This window comes from Vicugna pacos, chromosome 11 (assembly GCF_048564905.1).
Source record: "Vicugna pacos chromosome 11, VicPac4, whole genome shotgun sequence".
NCBI lineage: Eukaryota > Metazoa > Chordata > Mammalia > Artiodactyla > Camelidae > Vicugna > Vicugna pacos.
The window spans coordinates 31,406,535-31,425,022 of NC_132997.1; the positions used below are offsets into that span (position 1 = coordinate 31,406,535).

General features: G+C 42.9%; 1 protein-coding gene across 1 annotated transcript in view; it reads left to right on the plus strand.

Annotated features, from left to right (window-relative positions):
• RYR2 (ryanodine receptor 2) overlaps positions 1–18,488 on the plus strand; it is a 539,007-nt gene that overhangs the window by 374,704 nt on the left and 145,815 nt on the right. The window contains exons 43-52 of the mRNA XM_072971049.1: positions 182–314; positions 517–620; positions 3,149–3,284; positions 3,829–4,015; positions 5,639–5,741; positions 8,278–8,398; positions 11,848–12,017; positions 13,578–13,798; positions 15,079–15,169; positions 17,156–17,296. Coding sequence (XP_072827150.1) covers positions 182–314; positions 517–620; positions 3,149–3,284; positions 3,829–4,015; positions 5,639–5,741; positions 8,278–8,398; positions 11,848–12,017; positions 13,578–13,798; positions 15,079–15,169; positions 17,156–17,296 — 1,407 coding nt within the window. The remainder of the gene's footprint in view (positions 1–181; positions 315–516; positions 621–3,148; positions 3,285–3,828; positions 4,016–5,638; positions 5,742–8,277; positions 8,399–11,847; positions 12,018–13,577; positions 13,799–15,078; positions 15,170–17,155; positions 17,297–18,488) is intronic.

Here is an 18,488-nt window from a genome sequence, read left to right on the forward strand (position 1 = left end):
TTGATTCTTGGTCGCTCCGGGACTGGGTGAGTCAAAGTCTGGACATTTGGAGGTCTTCCATACCCAAGGCTTGGCAGACATGGGCACATGTGGATTGGCAGTGTGATCGGGACTTCAGCTTCTGGACTCAGTTTTATGAAGGTCGTTTGCTTTCACAGCTAACTAAGTGCTCTTTCTGTAGGAAATCACTTTTCCCAAGATGGTGGCCAACTGCTGCCGTTTTCTCTGTTACTTCTGTCGTATAAGCAGGCAGAATCAGAAAGCCATGTTTGATCATCTCAGTTACTTACTGGAGAACAGCAGTGTTGGTCTCGGTGAGTGAATCTTCGTTTAATCTTTAAGATAAAAGGAATACACATATTACACTTAAAAATTAAACATTAACGTAAATGCATTTGGGTCAGTGCGCTATGCACTGCATTTAGGAAGTAAATTCCAGTGAGAGTGTGCCCTTAGCTGGAATTCATAGATGGCAGCACGAGTCAAATTTTGATTCATCTTTGTTTCAACTAACAGCCTCACCAGCTATGAGGGGGTCAACGCCGCTGGATGTGGCCGCAGCCTCCGTGATGGATAATAATGAGCTCGCCCTGGCTCTGCGGGAGCCAGATCTGGAAAAGGTAGCGGCACTGCTGCCCCGGGTGTTCGTGTGGGTCACACTTGTTCACAGCTGTTTCTCACGATATTTAAATATAACTGTACTGTGGCTGCTGTTATACTGCTACAGTTACAACGTACACTGTGTTATACATTTGTCACATGCATAACGTTATAGTTGTAAGCTGTAAAGAACAAGAAGTAGGAGATAAGGTATTTCCTCTGATCACGAGTTATCTTCCAGAAAGAGAATCAGCTCTCTCCATACTTGTGAGTGTTTTTGTCTTCTCACTGTAATCTGCTGTCACTGTTGCTTTAATTATACAGTTTCAGTTTCTTAAAAGGTTGTTTCAGCATCTTATATGTACAATTTATATTACTCAGAAGTTTGCATGTTACAGTGCAAGGTATCAGTGACATACGAAAGGCCATGCACTCTAAGCATATTAAACCACATATATGTTTGCCAAAATATAGATGTTTCCCCACATTTTAATTGCAGTTGCATTCTAAGTGGTCTTCTGGATCTCTCCCTTGCCCCCCCACTTAGCAGCCAGAGGGAACCTCTTGAAAGGATCATATTAATCCTCTGCTCACAACTCTCCAGAGGCTTCCTATCTCACTTTGAGCAAAAACTAAAGGCATTATAATAGCTCCTACCCCATACGATTTCACATAATCAGTCTTATTTCATGTCCTGCAACTCTCCTGGTCTCTCTTTTTGCTCCAGCCACACTGGACTCCTTGCTGTCGCTGGAGCTTACTGGGTATGCTCCTGCCCCAGGGCCTTTGCACTTGCTGTTCCCTCTATTTGCAGTATTATTCTGTTAGACAGCCTCCTGGCTCTTCTCCAAACATCCTTCCAGTCATTGCTCCACAGCCACCTTCTTTTTAGCTCCTCCATGGCCATACTATAGTTTAAATATTTATGGTTTAAAATTATATTTTAATATAAATATGTTTTACCAAAATCATTATGTTTATGTATTTTTCAAAACGAACTCCTTACCATAATGTAAGGCCAGTGAGTTCAGGGCATTGTTTTCTCTGTTGCTCACTGCTTTGTCCCCATCTCGAGAGTAGCATTGGCACTGGGTGGGCACTTAGTGCATGGCTGCTGAAGTCATGAAAAAATGAGCTCTTCCCCAAATCCTCTGACCTGCTGGTCAAGGACTGTGAAGCCCTGCATCTTTGCCTGACCTCCAGGGGACTTCCTCCCATACATAATCGGAGAGCTCATTATCTACACACTGATAAGGCAGCTGAGATTGAGAGGCAGACGTGCCAAACGCTGAGCAGGGTGTGGAGCACCTAGAACCCTCGCTTACTGCTGTCGGCATGACAAGTGGTTAAGTCAGTTGGAAAACAGTTTGGCAGTTTTTCAATAAGTTAAACGTGCATCTGTCATCAATGTACACCTAACCTTTCCGCTCTTAAATGTCCACACAAAGACATGTACGTGAATGCTGATGATGGCTTTATTCATCTGAGCCAAAAACTGGAGACAACTCACATGTTTATCAGCTGGTGAATAAATAAAACTGGGGTATTTCCAGATGCAGAAGAACACTGTTCTTAGGCTATAAAAAGGAATGTAGTCCTGACACATGCTACAGCGTGGATGAATCTCAAAATCATTACTCTAGTGAAAGAAGGCAGGCCCAGAAAGACCCACACTGGGTAGCTGCACGTGTCAGTGTCCTAGAACACGCAAGCTAGCTGGTCGTGGCAGGAGGCAGGTTGTCACGGCTGAGGCTTGCAGGGACGGGTGGGCTGCAGAGGGCACGGGGCCTGAGGGGCATGTTCTCAGCTCGGTTACGGGCCCTCTTACAGGGGGATGACTCTCTCAGAGCTCACTGAGTTGATCACACAAAAATTACACCTCAGTAAGGATGATGTAAAAGATTTTTAGCTGTATTATTTGTTTGTTTTTAAGACTGACCTAGCTTGGGACTGAGCCGGGTATAACTTTGGTAAGTTGCTCCTCTAATGACCCGCTGCCATCAGGAGTGACTCCGTGAGGGATCTCCTTTAAAACTGGTTCTGTTGTGAAATCTTGCCAAGGACCAGCATTCTTGTGAGACAGAATATGTTCAAAGGCAAAGCTAAGCAGAAATTTTAATGTGTTCAAGAGTACAGAAAGGTAGTATTATCCGAAAATTTGGAAGTAATTCACTTCTTTAAAATACCCTTTTGTCTCAGATAGATTAAGGTTTTATGCTGGGCCAGAGGTCATTAAGCATTTTTGAGGTTTACCAAGTATGACTTCTGTGGGTAAAAGTCTCAAGTGATGTGAAATTTAGGAATAGTTTTCTTTCATAGAGTTGGTCCATATACATTTTTACTATGATAGCACTTGGTTGTGATTTATCAGTATTTCTCAATTCTAAGGTGTTACTAATGGAAATTCCTGTCGATTGTCATATTAAAAAGAACTTGCATAGATGCATTTGTTTTAAACCATCCTTTGAAGATACCATTTAGCACGTCTAGCGCCAGCATCTAAGTTCTCACAAGGCGGTAACGCTCTTGCTTACCCTCTTTGCTGTAGGTGGTCCGCTATCTGGCTGGCTGTGGACTGCAGAGCTGCCAGATGCTGGTGTCGAAGGGCTATCCAGACATCGGCTGGAATCCTGTCGAAGGAGAGAGATACCTCGACTTTCTCAGATTTGCTGTGTTCTGTAACGGTAGGATGGGTTGCTTTGGGTCTTTAAGGTCCTTACTGAAACTGCATAAAAACAGACGTGTAAAATAGTGAGGCGTCCCAGCGTTTCCGTGGAGGAGTAAATGGGGGTAAAGAAATTGGACATTTTGTAACCAGTAGTTTTTTTCACGGTAATAAAATACTTGATAATATTTATTTTGACCATGATGCTGGGCTTTCACTATTAAATTACAATTTTTAGGCACTTGCATTCTTGCTGTTTTATGATTAGATTCTAATAATAGCTAGGATCACGCCTTCATTTCCTATAACGAGCTGACAGAAATGAATATTCATGCCTCCGTCATGCTTTTCTGTACTGTGCAAATTTCAAGTGTACAGAAAGAAATGCAGTGTCTCACTAGCTGTCTTACAGAAGCTGGTCATTTGGATTCAGCTCCGACTCTGCTGCTGCCTTATTTGGTTTTAGTTATTTTTCTTTAAACACAAAGCAGTTTGTGTCACGTCTGTGTGCTTAGGTCTCCATGTAGTCAGCGTTTGTCTCCTCCTGCCCCGTCTGCTCTCAGGGGAGAGTGTGGAGGAGAACGCCAACGTCGTGGTCAGACTGCTCATCCGGAGGCCTGAGTGCTTCGGCCCCGCCCTGCGGGGGGAAGGTGGGGACGGTCTGCTTGCAGCCATGGAAGAGGCCATCAAGATAGCCGGAGACCCTTCTCGCGATGGTCCCTCCCCGACCAGCGGCTCCAGCAAAACCCTGTAGGTTGAATACATACCCTCCTAGGGGTAAAGTGCACTGCTTGACTTGAAGTTTTACAGGATACAGTTTGCAGTCTCCTAACTGCAGCGTGACCCTCCGGTGCTCTTGGTTTCTCCCCTTGAAAATCAGATGTGTTTTGGAAGAATGGGTGGAGTTTGTTACAAGGATACATTGGATGAGCAGAGAGAGACCTCGGGAAGATGGCGCGGATTTAGTGGGAAGAAGTTCAGGTTGCAGGGGGTGCACTGTGTGAACGTCCTGAGGCGCTATGGCAGAGGGAGTTACTGCTGATGATGGCAGGCGGGCCTTTGAAGTTGGAGTAGCATCTACTGGGAGGCTGACTGGAACGAGTTTTCATGATCACAGTCAGAGAGAAGGAGACTTAGCAAGAGGGTGGGGTCTTAACTAAACTGCTATGTTGGCGGAGCTCAGAAAAGGGGATGTTGTTATTTTGAAGAGGAAAATGCTTTGTCCAGGTATTGGTGACAGACAGGGGAGGCAGCAGCAGCCTTGCGTTCCTCCACAGTGTGGTGGTTATACGTGTTTCCAGCAGTAAGTTAATCCAGGCAAGTTGCTTCTTACTTTTTTAAATTGGTGGAGGTGAATGTCCTGCTAGGGGCATTGTGACCACACTGCTAGCACCACTAGTGAAAATATAACAGAATCCAAGCAGAGATGAGCTCCTGCAAATCCTTGGTCTTCCACAGATAGTCCAGGTATAAATGTTCTGTCCACGCCAAAGCCAGGGTTCCAGGCTGGGAGCACTCCTAGAGCATGTTACGTACATGTCAGTCAGCCATGCAGGAGCTAGGGATGTCTTAGTCTCCCTAAGTAGTAGAAAATGCATCAAGAGATTGCTGGTCAGGTACCACAGGGGCCGGCGTGCATCTGAAGGCCTGGGGGACAGCCTTACATGCTAGGAACAATACTGTCCGCAGGCTGTGCTGTCACTCTGCAGACAGCTGAGTCCTGTGGAGGTGCTGTCTGCCAGACCACCAAAGGAGGCATGACAATCGTCCTCGGCCACCCAGATTTGTCTCTCATCAAGGAGATGATGGAATACTTGGGTTTTTCTTACAGAGATGGGAAGGGAGACTTCCGATTACTTGGGAGGGGGTAGGTGGGTAGAGCAGAGAGGGAGATGAGTGAATGAAATCACGTGTATTAAGTACTCTGGGCAAATCACTGCCCTGGGTGCCTTGTATGTGTCACCTTATATGACAGAGCCTTGCCACCCTCGCTCTGAAGGTATGCTGTTTACGAAAGTAGTCTCAACTTACCAAGTCCTTCCATCAGTGTTTTTCTTTGTTAATACCCTGTCTGTCAGTAGAAATGAGCAGACTCCATCAAATTAGCAATTCCCCTTTTTTCCTTTGGAAGGAATTTTAATATGAAAGTTCCCACTAGTGTGTTCTTGGCGATAGAGTCTCAAATCGCATTTTAACCTGCTTTTCTTTTCTTTTAGAAATGTCAGGCTATAACTTAAGCACATATATGAAACATGTCGGAAGAGGCAGAATTCATTGCCATACTAGTCCCTTTCCTCTGAGAAGTATGTAATGAAGCTGATGTCATTTTATTTCCTTTTTGTTTTTCTGTTTCTCTTGAAAAACCCATGAAAGTGACCCAGAGGAGGAGGAGGACACAATCCACACGGGGAATGCCGTCATGACCTTCTACTCGGCTCTGATCGACCTGTTGGGGCGCTGTGCCCCCGAGATGCACGTGAGTGCCCCAGGGCCGAAACAAGGGCCCTGGCTTCTGTCTCTGTTTAGAAGTCCGTGGCTGGCAGAGATCACAAAAGCGTCCAAAACCGATCATCTTCATGCTCCATTAAAACAGTAACTCTGCAACCTAATTGCTGAACAAGTGTTTGTCTGGAAATGTGTTGTTTATCTGGAAATGAGATTTCGGTATGAGTCATTAATAGAATAGTCTGTTCAGTACAAGTATATCTCTGACACTCGTATGAGCCTCCCCACACTTGGGGAAGGAAAGAACATCGTTTCCCTCGACAACGCCCTGTCCTGTCCAGTGCACGCGGAAAGCCCCGCCCCTGCCGGGAGTGCAGCCCTTCCTGGGCAGTGCTTCGTCCTAGTGCGGAAGCTGTTGCAGGCTAGCCCCTGTCTGGGGGAGTGGGAGTGGGGGGCAGGTTTAGGGGAAGGGAAAGAGCTATTGAGACCCTATTGGTTCGCGTTTTGTAAACTTTCTGACCAGAATGAAGTTGAAGTTCGTGGAGCAGTACTTACTTTCATTCTGTGATGCATTCTGGGACTTTCTACTTCTTTGTTGTCATTTGTTCTCTTTTCTTCTGTTATGTGCATTCAAAACTTGATAGCCAGGGCCCATAAAATTAGCTCCACGATCAATTAGCTTCTGTTGGAAAGCAACAGAGCCTGGAGCACAGGGGCCAGAGCTGGGGGAGAAGGCAAAATACCCTCTGAACTGCGCTGAGCGCTGAGCGTGAAGCCAGGGTGACTGTGACTTACCACCTTTCTCCTGTCCTTCGACTGTGTGGGGTTTTGGGGATTTTTTGTTTCTTTGTTTCTGTCTTTTTCTCTTACACCTTTCCCCCTTTCTGGATGTAATCTTTTGTTGTGAACAGAGAGAAATCAGAGGATGAAGAAATATTAGAACGTTAGAAAACCTGGAGTCTGATTTTTATAACAACTTAACTTGCTGCCAGTGAGGTTTTCACAATAGATGGGAAGATTATCAGAAATTTGTGTGCTGGAGGTGATGGCAGACAAAAACTCACAGTATTTGTTCTTTTCCTGTTAAAGTGGAAGGTCAAAGGAATCAACAGAGAAATTATGCTAACAAATCGAAAATTTTTGTTACGTTGTATTAAGGGGCAAAACAACTAAGTGACTTAATAAGGACCACCTTGCCTCTTCTGAAATGTATTCATCTTCAGCAGCCATTGACTGAGGACCTCCCAGGTTTTAGAAGCTGCTTGTGTCTCACGCCCTGTGATGAAGGAAGCCTCCCGTGCGGTCTAGAGGCTGGTTGAGACCCTTAACTGTGGCAGGCCCTTCATTAGCCCGGGACGGTCCAAAAGGCCGTTAGGACGCGGCTTCACCATCTCCCCGCGTTACAGACCCGCCCTCGGGGTGGGATACAGATGGACGCTGTTACATTTCATTACAAAACGAGGAAGAGGCTGAATCAATCATAAATAGTAGTATATATTCTGAGCCTAAAAATAAGAATTTTTCCTTCACATTACTGTTCATGTTATGGACAACTGTAATAATAGCTTGTATTGTATTTAAGTAGAATTTTGAGGGGCAAGCATTCACACACTTATCATAGTCTTCAGGGACTTCAACACCCCGAAGAGGATAAAACTACGGCGCTCACGGGTGCGCCCGCTGCCCTGGGCTGCAGCCTAACCCCTCGGCGTTTGCCAAAGTCAGTAAGAGCTGTGCGGGCCAGTGAACATCTGTAAGCCTGAAACAGCCATTTCTGAGAGAGGCTCAACTTTACTTTTTATTTTTAGTTTAAAATTTTTAAATTAAAGTATAATTGACTTCCAGTATTACGTTAGTTTCTCGTGTACAACATGGTGATTCAGCGCTGTTATAGATCACGCCCGTTTACAGTTAGTATGGAACGCTGGCTGTGTTCCCTGTGCCGTACAACACATCCTTGCGTCCCGTTTGTTTCGTACATCATAGTTTGTACCTCTTAACTCCCTGCGCTTCTCCTGCGCCCAGCTTTCCTCTCTCCACTGAAAGCCACTGGTTTGTTCTCTGCAGCTGTGAGTCTGTCTCTGTTTGTGTTACATTCACTCGTTTTATTTTTTGGATTCCACATAGAAGTGATATCATATAGTATTTGTCTTTCTCTGACTTATTTCATTAAGGATAATGCCCTCCCGGTCTATCCATGTTGTTGCAAATTGCAAAATTACATTCTTTTTTTGATAATAGAGCAGCATTCCTGTGGGGGGGGGTGTTCTTTACCTGTAGATGGACACTGAGCTTGCTCCAGTGTCTTGGCTGCTGTAAATAGTGCTGCTGTGCACATTGGGGTGCGTGTATCTTTTCGAATTAGTTTTTTGGTTTGTTTGTTTTCTTTGGATTTATACCCAGGAATGGAATTGCTGGTCATTTGGTGGCTCTATTATGAAAGAGGTCTAACTTTATAATTAACAGAAAATTATTGTAGACTTGGATTACTGTCTTTGTTTTCTAGAAAGAATCAGAACGTTGATTTCTCATAGTTACTCTGTGTTCCTTTACCTTTCTGCCTGCAGCTGATTCATGCTGCTAAGGGAGAGGCCATCAGGATCAGGTCTATTTTGAGATCCCTGATTCCACTGGGAGACTTGGTGGGAGTGATCAGCATCGCTTTCCAGATGCCAACCGTAGCCAAAGGTAAGGCGCTTGTGTTCTCTGTAGTTCAGCAGGACGTGGGTGAGGGACGCGTAAACAATGCCGGCAGTATTCATGCTGTCTTTCCCTGCAGCGCAGTTACACTACGGAAGTTTCTTTTTAAAAATGAGCTATCAAAGTACGTTATTTTATAAAGTACTTTTTATTTTCATTGTTTTCAAACAGCTGTGTTTCCAATGAGATTTTGATTCTTTTCACATGACATTTCGGGCGGTTTCCAGAGAAGAGGAAATAGGCACCTCGGCTGTCTTACGGGCTCTCTCCCAGCGCTCTTTGCTCCCTGGTCCTCTCGGGCCTTCTTGACTGCAGTGCCTCCGTTCTCTCTTCCTGACAGCTTTCACAGTCACTTTTGTTCCCTTTTCAAGACTTCATTGGATGTTGTTACTACATCCATTTGTATATAACCTTCTGGTTTTAGGAGAGAACGTGATTAGACAGGGAGTGTGTGTTATGACTGTTTGCGTCCGTTAGCTATGCCCTAGAGGAGACTAGCTCTGAAAACCTCAAGTCTTGAGCTGGGGGCCGCTGTGTAAACGGAAGTGGCTGACCCTGCTCGCCCGGCAGCCGCCACGGCGGGAGGCAGTGCCGTTTCAGGAGTGCTGCCCGTGCAGCCATGTCTGCAGGGCACGTGAGCAGCCAGCGTAACCCAGCGCTCGTCCTCAGTTTGGGGGAAGCTGGAGTTAAACCTGCCCCTTGGCTTTTCGTCTTCCCCACCAAACAGTTTCTTTTCCTTGTGTAAATGCAGACTGTCCTCACGTACCTCCCTTCACCTCTCTTCTAACTCATGTTCGTTTACTGAACTAGAATATCTTGTCTTTCCCTACATTCTGAGCCATAAAATTCACACTCGAAGGAAAGAGATAAGAATCTTGCCAGTGACATGCAGATTAGGGAATAAATAAATGCTGAGTTTTGCAGTTAAAATTAGTAACAACAGAGAACCAAGAGCAAGGACTAGAAGGGTGTTTAGACGTCCCTGTCAGAATCGCCCCCAGAGTCTCAGTGTACCTCATCCTCCTGCAACTGTCTGTCTTCACTGGCCTTTTAGATTTTCCAAGTTAGTTTCTTTCCTGTTCTAATTAATTGTGTTGTAATAATATATGATATTTTTGTCATAAATATGCATTATATTGTCTACCCTGGGATTTAAAGGTTTTTTTTTTTTTTGGTGAACTATCACAATCACAATTAAAGTTAATTTTTTAAATGCAATCTATTGGTCATTGTTAAATTACTGCATTAAAAAATTTATTTATTTTTTAATTTATTTTTAATGGTGGTACTGGGGATTGAACCCAGTGCTAAACATGCACTCTACTCTGAAGTATTCCTAGCCCTGACCTCCTGCAGTTGCTGCATTTTTTTAACCTTTTTCTGTTTATGGAGAATGTAGGCAGAAACCCGTATGTTTTTATTTTGCTGTGATATGCAGTTAAACCAGCTTTAAAACTCAAACCATAAATATTTCTCCTCTTGTTTTAATGACGGGTCATCGGGTCCTGTAAGCATCACCAGTTAGCAGTGATAATTGCTGTGATATGTCCTGTATTTCAGTATGTGAAGTTCGTCTCTAAATATTTTGTACCCTGCCCCTCAGTCCTAGCTAAGGTCATTCTCAGATGTTTTTATCATACTTGTCCCAGAACTAGAGGGTAGCCCAAAATAATAATGAAAAAAGGTGGAGCTGAGAAAGCTCAAGGGGCAGGTATCTAGTGTGAAAGCAGGTGTCCTGCTCCTGCAGCTCTTGGCCCGGACAGGTTGGGCAGACTGCTGGAGGCAGTGGTTTCAGGTGGACGGATGGGTAATTCGGGGACCACAGGGAAAAGCCCGTGCAGCTGCCCCCTCGACTCAGTCCAGTCTCCCGAAGTCTGAGAGGAGGCAGTGCCTGACTTTACTGCCCCCGTGCACCTGAGGACAGAGTGGAGATGGAGCAGCACATCCAGGAGCCCTGGTCACAGGCCCCCTTACAACGAACAAGTGTCTACAAAGCAAACTGTATTTTAAGATCGATGAGTTGCTCATCATTCCCTTAGGCCCACTCTGTATTCAAACAATAGAATCTTACAACTGTAAATGACCTATAATGTGGTTTTTAGGAAAATTGAGCTGGAACTTCATAGAGATTTTTAGTTGATAAGTAGAGCATGCTGATTTAACCTGAGAATTAAATTACCTTTGGATGGATTTTAAATCCAGTTTTACTTAGTTTAAATCTAACTGTGCCAATGACTAGATGTACAACTTGGACAAGTTCTTTAACTTCCCTAAAGGTCGGTTGTCATCTTCTGTTAAAGGAGGATAACAATACCACCGGCACAGTGTGCTTGTGAACGCCTGGGAGAGTGTGTCTGTTCCATGCCTAGCACAGCGCCTGACAGCAGCACAAGTGACAGGCGTTGTTGTTCTTGTCATTGCAGTTAAAGGGAGGACGACATTAGGTGTATTCGTTACAATTATAAGAAATGGAAGTGACTCGGTATTAGTCTTTAATTTCCTTTAAAACATTGTTATTCATTCATTTTTGTGATTCAGATATCAAATTGAATCATTGACTATGAATGAAAACAAAAACGTGAATTTGTTCTCTCAGGATGGGTCATGGTGTGGTCATGTATCCCCTCTCCCTGGGTCCTTCCTTCTTAACATTACATCAGTGTTAAAGATTTTGTGATGTATTTGCAGACTCTCCCAGTGTGTTAGCAGCAGCAGTTGGCATAATTATCACATGGTCAAACAGAAAACAAGTGCGTTCCCCAGCATTTTAAATTGACATGTGGTTTCCTAATTCTTCATGTCCGTGATCCCCACGTGACTCTGTGGTTGCACAGAGGAAGTCACTTACCTCTATAGCCAGCAAGCATTGACTGTTCATAGTGAAAACAGTATGACTGTCAGATGTGTTTGGTATGTTGTTAAATGCTATTATGACTAATGAACTGTGTTTCATTTGAAAGTCAAACTGGTTCATAAAGTCTTTTTCATCATTTTGTAATTGTCTAAACCATATTTGTGTAAATGGGCCACAATTACCAATAGGGTGCGTGAGTTTTATTAGGGTTTTAAAGAGGCTCTCATTTTGAAAAGAGTGAAACCTTGCTTTACATTTGAGCTTTACGGTATTCACTCCTACTTTAACCACTTGGATTTGGGATGCCCTTTTGTTTCCTCCTCACTGTCTGGCACAGTGCTGTGTCCTTAGCACGGATACAGGTAACAGATGGATGCCCACGTGACATTTAAATGACCTTGGGTTTAAGCGACAGTGCCATATTTCCTCAGCCAATTTTCAGCACTTGTTTGTGGGTAGTAGGAGGGCAGAAACTCACTCAAGGGATGACTGTATTTAAAACATGAGGGCTGGAAAGTAGCCATTTGTAATCAGTGTCATGAGTGGCATGACCAGTAACAGCATGTCACCTTCTCTCTTTTAGATGGGAATGTGGTGGAGCCTGACATGTCTGCGGGGTTTTGCCCAGATCACAAGGCAGCCATGGTTTTGTTCCTTGACAGGGTCTATGGAATTGAGGTTCAAGACTTCCTCCTCCACCTTCTTGAGGTTGGCTTTCTGCCAGATCTCCGGGCTGCTGCTTCTTTAGACACGGTAATGACTTCCACAACTTTTGACTCTTCAATCTCTGCTTTATGATATCCTTGCCCAGACCAACTTGTTCATTCATGTATTGTCACCTAATGTTTATTGACTAACTGTTACGTTTTGAGGCACACAGCGGGTAAACAGAAAATAAAATAGACTAAATCCTCAAGGAATTCACTGAATCGTGGAGAAAATGGACCACCTCAGGAGTAAGACGAGAATTCTGACCAGGTGCCAGGGAAGACAATAAGATGTTCATATCACCCTAATGTGGGAGATCACAGTGGCTCCTGTCCACCTCTGCGTCGACATAAACTATTGTGCTTCTCAGTAAAAGCAGTGAACAGTATTAAGAAAGTTTATTGGGAATTGCTGAGTCATACCAGTTACAGTGTCATCCTGGTGTCATCATGGGTTAACATGCACATAGGTTGAAATTTGTCCAGTGGACCCAGTGGCCCATATCGAAAATCTGCCATTATCCGTGTAAACTGTTCTGCTATGTGAGACATTGTAAAACAAGCTGAAGTTCTGAATGTTATTCTGGGCGGTATCATAAAACCGCCTTTTATTTGCAGTTAAATGAGTCTTTTTAATGGCAGAGGAAATCAGATCTTGAGTTGGCAATAGCTCCCTCATGAAAGCTATGAGAGGAGAAGTCAAAATAAAACTGAATTTATTTTTCCATTTTTGGTTGTGTTTGTGTGAAATTCTAAACCCAGTTAGTATAGTTGATGCTATAGTAAGACAGTCAGCCTTCGATTATTGATGCTGATGGGCGTGAACAGAAATACAAATAATATTGATAAATAGGTTTCAGAAAGAGCTTACAAATTTGAGATCTGTTGTGAGAATGAACTTCTTTCTCTTGCCTCTCCGGGAAAGGAAGACACTCACATTCTTTGAACTCATGAGTGTCTTCATCTTTCTTCCATCCTCCCCTTAATAGTTTATTCTAGAACATGAACCTCTTGGCCTTTTTGAAGAGATAGGTATTACTTTATTCGTTTTTTAATTGAAGTGTAGTTGATTTACACTGTGTTAATTTCTGGTGTACAGCATAGTGATTCAGTTATACACACACATATATATATTCCTTTTCATGTTTGTTTTCATTATAGATTACTACAGGGTATTGAATGTAATTCCTTGTGCTATACAGTAGGACCTTGTAGTTTACCTATTTTATATATAGTAGTTAGTATCTGCTAATCCCAAACTCCCAGTTTATCCCTCCACCCGCCTCCCCTTCAGTAACCATAAGTCCGTTTTCTATGTCTGAGTCTCTTTGTCTTTTGTAAATAAGTTCATTTGTGGCATTTTTTAAGTTTTCACATATAAGTGATATCCTGTGGTATTTTTCATTTGTTTTTATCTATTTATGAGCCATGGAAAATTGATTGTTTTCAGTAGTGAAAAAGCACATGAACCACAGTAAATGCCGTAACAGGAGTACGTTTCCTATGGCGTATCTTTATTTTCTAGATCATGAAATTACGTGTCAGCACGTTGATCCCTTTGATCCCGCGCGGCACAGATGACGGTCTCCTCTCCCATTCCCTGCAGGCTGCCCTGAGCGCCACAGACATGGCCCTGGCCCTCAATCGGTACCTCTGCACGGCTGTGCTGCCCTTGTTGACCAGGTGCGCTCCTCTGTTTGCGGGCACCGAGCACCACGCTTCGCTCATCGACTCCTTACTTCACACAGTGTACAGACTCTCTAAGGGCTGTTCACTTACCAAAGCTCAGCGGGACTCCATCGAAGTGTGTCTGCTCTCCATTTGTGGGTAAGTGAGTGGGCAGTGACGTCTATACCAAGTTTCTCCTTCTTTAAGGAAGAAAATTTACTCTGCACCCTTGACAAATTGTCATGAATTTTGGCAACAATTTCTGGACAAAAAAATGAATTCATTCTATGGACTTTTGTGTCCTGAGGCTTGATTCTTGCCTGTGCACCCTTGCTCCTGGTCAGGGTCAGGAAGACTCCTCCACGACTTTCTGGGCATCCAGCCATTGGATGCCGTGTTGGACGAGGATGCGCTTCTGGGTGTTGGTGGGGAGGTGATGGTGTGAGGAGTCCCTGGCCACCTTAGTGTAAGATTGTAGACTCCCCCCTTTTGACTGTGTGTGATGGTTTTAACTCCTCTTCCAGAAGAGAAGAGGAGAAGGGAGACTTAATAAAGATACAGTATAATATTAAAGCATTACCTGTGTGTGACAATGATGAAGACTCCTTCCTCCAGCCTGGAAAGCCACCTCCTGGAGACAGAGGTGTTTGGAGGTCTTCCAGTGAAAACCAGAAGCGTGTCCTCACCTTCTGAAGTTCTGGCAGCGCAAGTGGCCGTTTCTCAGGCCGTTGCTCGGGTAGCGGTTTCTTTCTAGTTGACAGGAGCCCTTGTGGGGTGAACGCTCCAGCCAGCACGTTGTGAAGGGAAGGTCTCTGTCACTCATGATGGAGTGAGTGATGGATTTAGAAGCCAGATGCGGCTGAGAGAGGTTAAAAAAAAAAGGGAAATTACTTCATATCTTCCCTGACCCTACATTTCTGTAAAATGGAATCAAAATACTGATTTCGCAGATTATTTTTTCTAAATATTAGGTAAGATGAAGCACTTAGAGTTGCCCAACACAGTGGACGTTCACTGTGTGTTCATTTTCTTTCCTTCCTCTCTGGCAAGGTTTCTGTCTCAGTCTGTTTCTGTCCTTTCTGCTCCTTATCTGGTCCCTGCAGACCCTTCGCACCCACTGCAGTCAGGGAAGAAGCACTTACTAAATTAACAGGAGCAGTGGGGTCTGTAGCTGGGAGTGGTGGGCAGGGCAGGTGCAGAGGGAGAGCAGCTCCTGTAGCAAATGAGGACTGGTCTGCAGATCCGGGGCTGAAAGTGAGCCGGAGCCTTTTATAAGGTTCTGTAACTATTGGTTAACCCTCGGATTAGAAACCCCTAAAATTAGCATCATCTGAAGAGACACATAGGTCCAGGTTCTTGGCGTGTATAATCACATGAATTGTCTCCTTAGCTTAAACATCATCAAATGCCCATTGTTAAAGCTAGCTCTGTTCCCCCAGCCAACTGAGACCTTCTATGATGCAGCACTTGCTCAGAAGATTAGTGTTTGATGTTCCACTATTAAATGAACATGCAAAGATGCCTCTTAAGGTAAGTGCGGGAAATGTTTGTCGTGATTTGATTACTGGATCCTCCGACTTTGCTTCCTGTTACAACATGTACATTTGGTACATATATCGTATTTTGATGCTGGAAAACCCCCAGTTATTGAAATGGGCATGTAAGTTATAGATACGTGTACCTCAACTGAAAATAAACAGTGGAAGACCAGAGAAAGGCTAAGGTTGATTTACTGTAAGTCAGTGGAAATGGAAACCAATGGGAAAAAACGGGCCACAAGGGAAAGGTGAGCCGGGACATTCTCAGGCTGGCACACGTGGCGCAAGGCCTGGCCTCCTGTGTCCGCCGCCTCCAGGGATAAAGAGCAGGCTTTAACAGCACTTCCCAAGTTGGTCATCAGATGACAGCCTCCAAATACCATTTCATGAGGTTCAAAGGTGGTCTGTCTGTATATGCTGTTACACTCTGTCAGAGAAGGTAGGAAGGTCACTGCATTTTCTCCACCCGGCTTCGTCGTTCTGTTCGTGAACAGTCTCGTCTCATGCTGTCTTACTGACTTGGGGATATTTTCCCATCACCTGATGCCCCGCTCCAGACTCAGGGTTAAGGTATTAGGTGTCTGCTAATACATCTGGCAGTGCGGTCTGTGCGTGGAGGCCATTGTACGGGTGCGGACTTTTAAAGGTGGCCACCCTGCTCTGCCAACTGTTGAGCCTCATTTTTCCCTCTTGGCCACCCAGGAGTAATGCTGCAAAAGGAGGCCTGAGGTAAAAGTGAGCTGCTGTTACACTAAGCACACCTGGATATTTAACAAAAACAGTCTTTCTCTATAAAAATTGATTTTGCTTTAATAAATTTAGAGAAATTAATGAATTACACAAAGTATATTATACCCTTGCTGAATACCCCATCTTTACAGTTTTTATCACCTAGGATAGTGCTTGTCATGCAAAATTTTCTTGATACAAGTAAGCTGGACCCTGTAATAAGATACAGTAGCATTTTATGTGATAAAAGTCTTTTTTGCATTATAGATATTTCCATGTTACTCCAAGCAAATTAGTTCCCTGTATTTCATCATTTGAGATTCCTAAATTTTGTGTGTATGTGTGTTCTGTAACTGAGAGGGAAACCAAACAAGAAGAAGTATTTCTACAGTAAGAGATTAGTTAGCTTTAATAAGAGTAATCCTTATTAATTTATTTTCCTTCTTAGATATAGGAAAGAGTTCAAAAATTTATAGTTGATTCAAAGATCATTGTATTCATTTGGCAAATAGTTGTGACTATTTCTTGGTTTATAAGTCATGAATAAGTTATCCAAAGAGCTACCAAGAGATTGAAACATTCTATTGTTGCCTTTGAATTTCCAATTTAGTCCTCCAAAATATTTATAAATAAAAACTTAATCAACATAGACATTCAGTAAGATAAAAAATTACATCCAGAACCACCCAAGATATGTAGATTAAGAAATTTTTGGAGTAGGGCAGTTTGGGAAGTTTACTTAGAAATGTCAGTTCTGAAGCAAATAATAAAGTGTGGAGATTAAGGACAGGCAGAGAAGAAGCAAAAATATTCAGCAGTGTTGTACCCTGAGAATGCACATTTTAGCTGCTGTATGCTAGAGATACTTACATGTGCCTTTGGGTCACCCTGACTTCAATCCCTTTGTTACCTGCGTGGATTCCAGGGGATAACAGTTCATAGACTTCTGAGCATATGGTAGCAACTGAAGTAGAATACACAGATAACCAAACAACCTCATAGAGAATGCTGTGCAAGATAGAGTTATTTGTGAAATTGGATGCGTGGTCTTCATACTGTGATCAGAGTTAAATTTTAAAGAGACATCATATACAAGGGAATACTATTCCCCCAGAGAATTCCTGTGGGCTCGAATGGCTTCATTTCAGTTGGCCTTATTGCAGGACCTTAGAATGTCATTTGGGAGGAAATGAGAAAAATGTAAGAGGTGTCCTTAGCTCAGTGCTTTTATAATTGTTTTCCCACCCAGCTGCTGACAAATCATTATGAAAGATGCTGGAAATATTACTGCCTGCCTGGAGGGTGGGGAAGCTTTGGAGCTGCCTCAGAAGAAGAACTTCATTTATCAAGAAAGTTGTTCTGGGGCATTTTTGACGCGCTGTCTCAAAAGGTAATTTAATATTTTGTGGGTTTATTTGTGTAATAAAATAATGTAAAAGTCATAGGCTCTTCGTAAGAGAGTATTCCTAGTGGAATGGTGGGATGCTATGTTTGCTTTTGAAGATTGACATAGTTTTAATTTTTCTCTTAATTTATAACACATGTTGAAAATGCAATTTATATTGACTTTGCATAACATTATGGTAACATGTTCCTTGTGATTGTAATACTTTCTGATTTTAAGATGGCTAAGCATTTTGGAAAATGAGGCACATGGGTTGATAAGTTTCTGGTGCACTTGGACTTACTTGGACTCAAACCCTCCCTAGTTAGTCGCCTCTCCAACCTTATAAAGCCTGAAGAAATCCTATCAAACGTAAAAATATGAAATACTGAGTCTCATAAAAGTATCATATTCCAGCGGCCTTACTGACTTTCGTGCTTCGCTGCTGTGGAGATTGAAGTACCTGCACTCAGTGTTGCTTAATGCACGTGGCGTTCCCTTTCAGTTGCCATGTTTATGAATGAACAGTTCATACACTTTCAGACGACAGGAGCGTAGTATTTCAGAGAGAAGCAGGACAGCGTGCCTTGTATGCTTACGCTTAAGTTAGTAACATCCAAAATCAATTTGAATTTGCAGGCAGGCATTGTCAGATGACCGAAATAGTGTAACCAGAAGTTCGTTACATGATGAGGGAGTTTTATCTGTGATTACATTTTTTTTTTTTCTTGCTGAATTGCCTTTGGTAAACCAAGAGCCCTTTTAAAATAACATGTAGAAGGTAATTTTAGATGAATTTGCAACTTTAATTGAAAACTGATCCTTTAAAGTGAGATAACTTAAATAATTACTATTTTTGATTTTTTAGAAACCTACAAATACAAATTTAACTAATTATGTAACTAATATACAAATACTTTGTGAAAGTTTTGATTATGCATTTTTCCTATAGAATTTCTTTCTCAGTTCAGAGTTTTATTTTTCATACCTTTGTAACACAATACAGATTGTTAAAATTTCTTACTCTCTGGGATGTTACGCTTTAGGTATTTTTCATGTATAGGCTTTATAACATGGTGCAGCAATGATCTATAGCTACCTGGAAGGATCATATCGTTGAAATTATGTCTATGTATGTAAGGACATACACTTAAAATAGTCAAGGTCACTTCATTTCGAATATTGGAGAATAAACTTT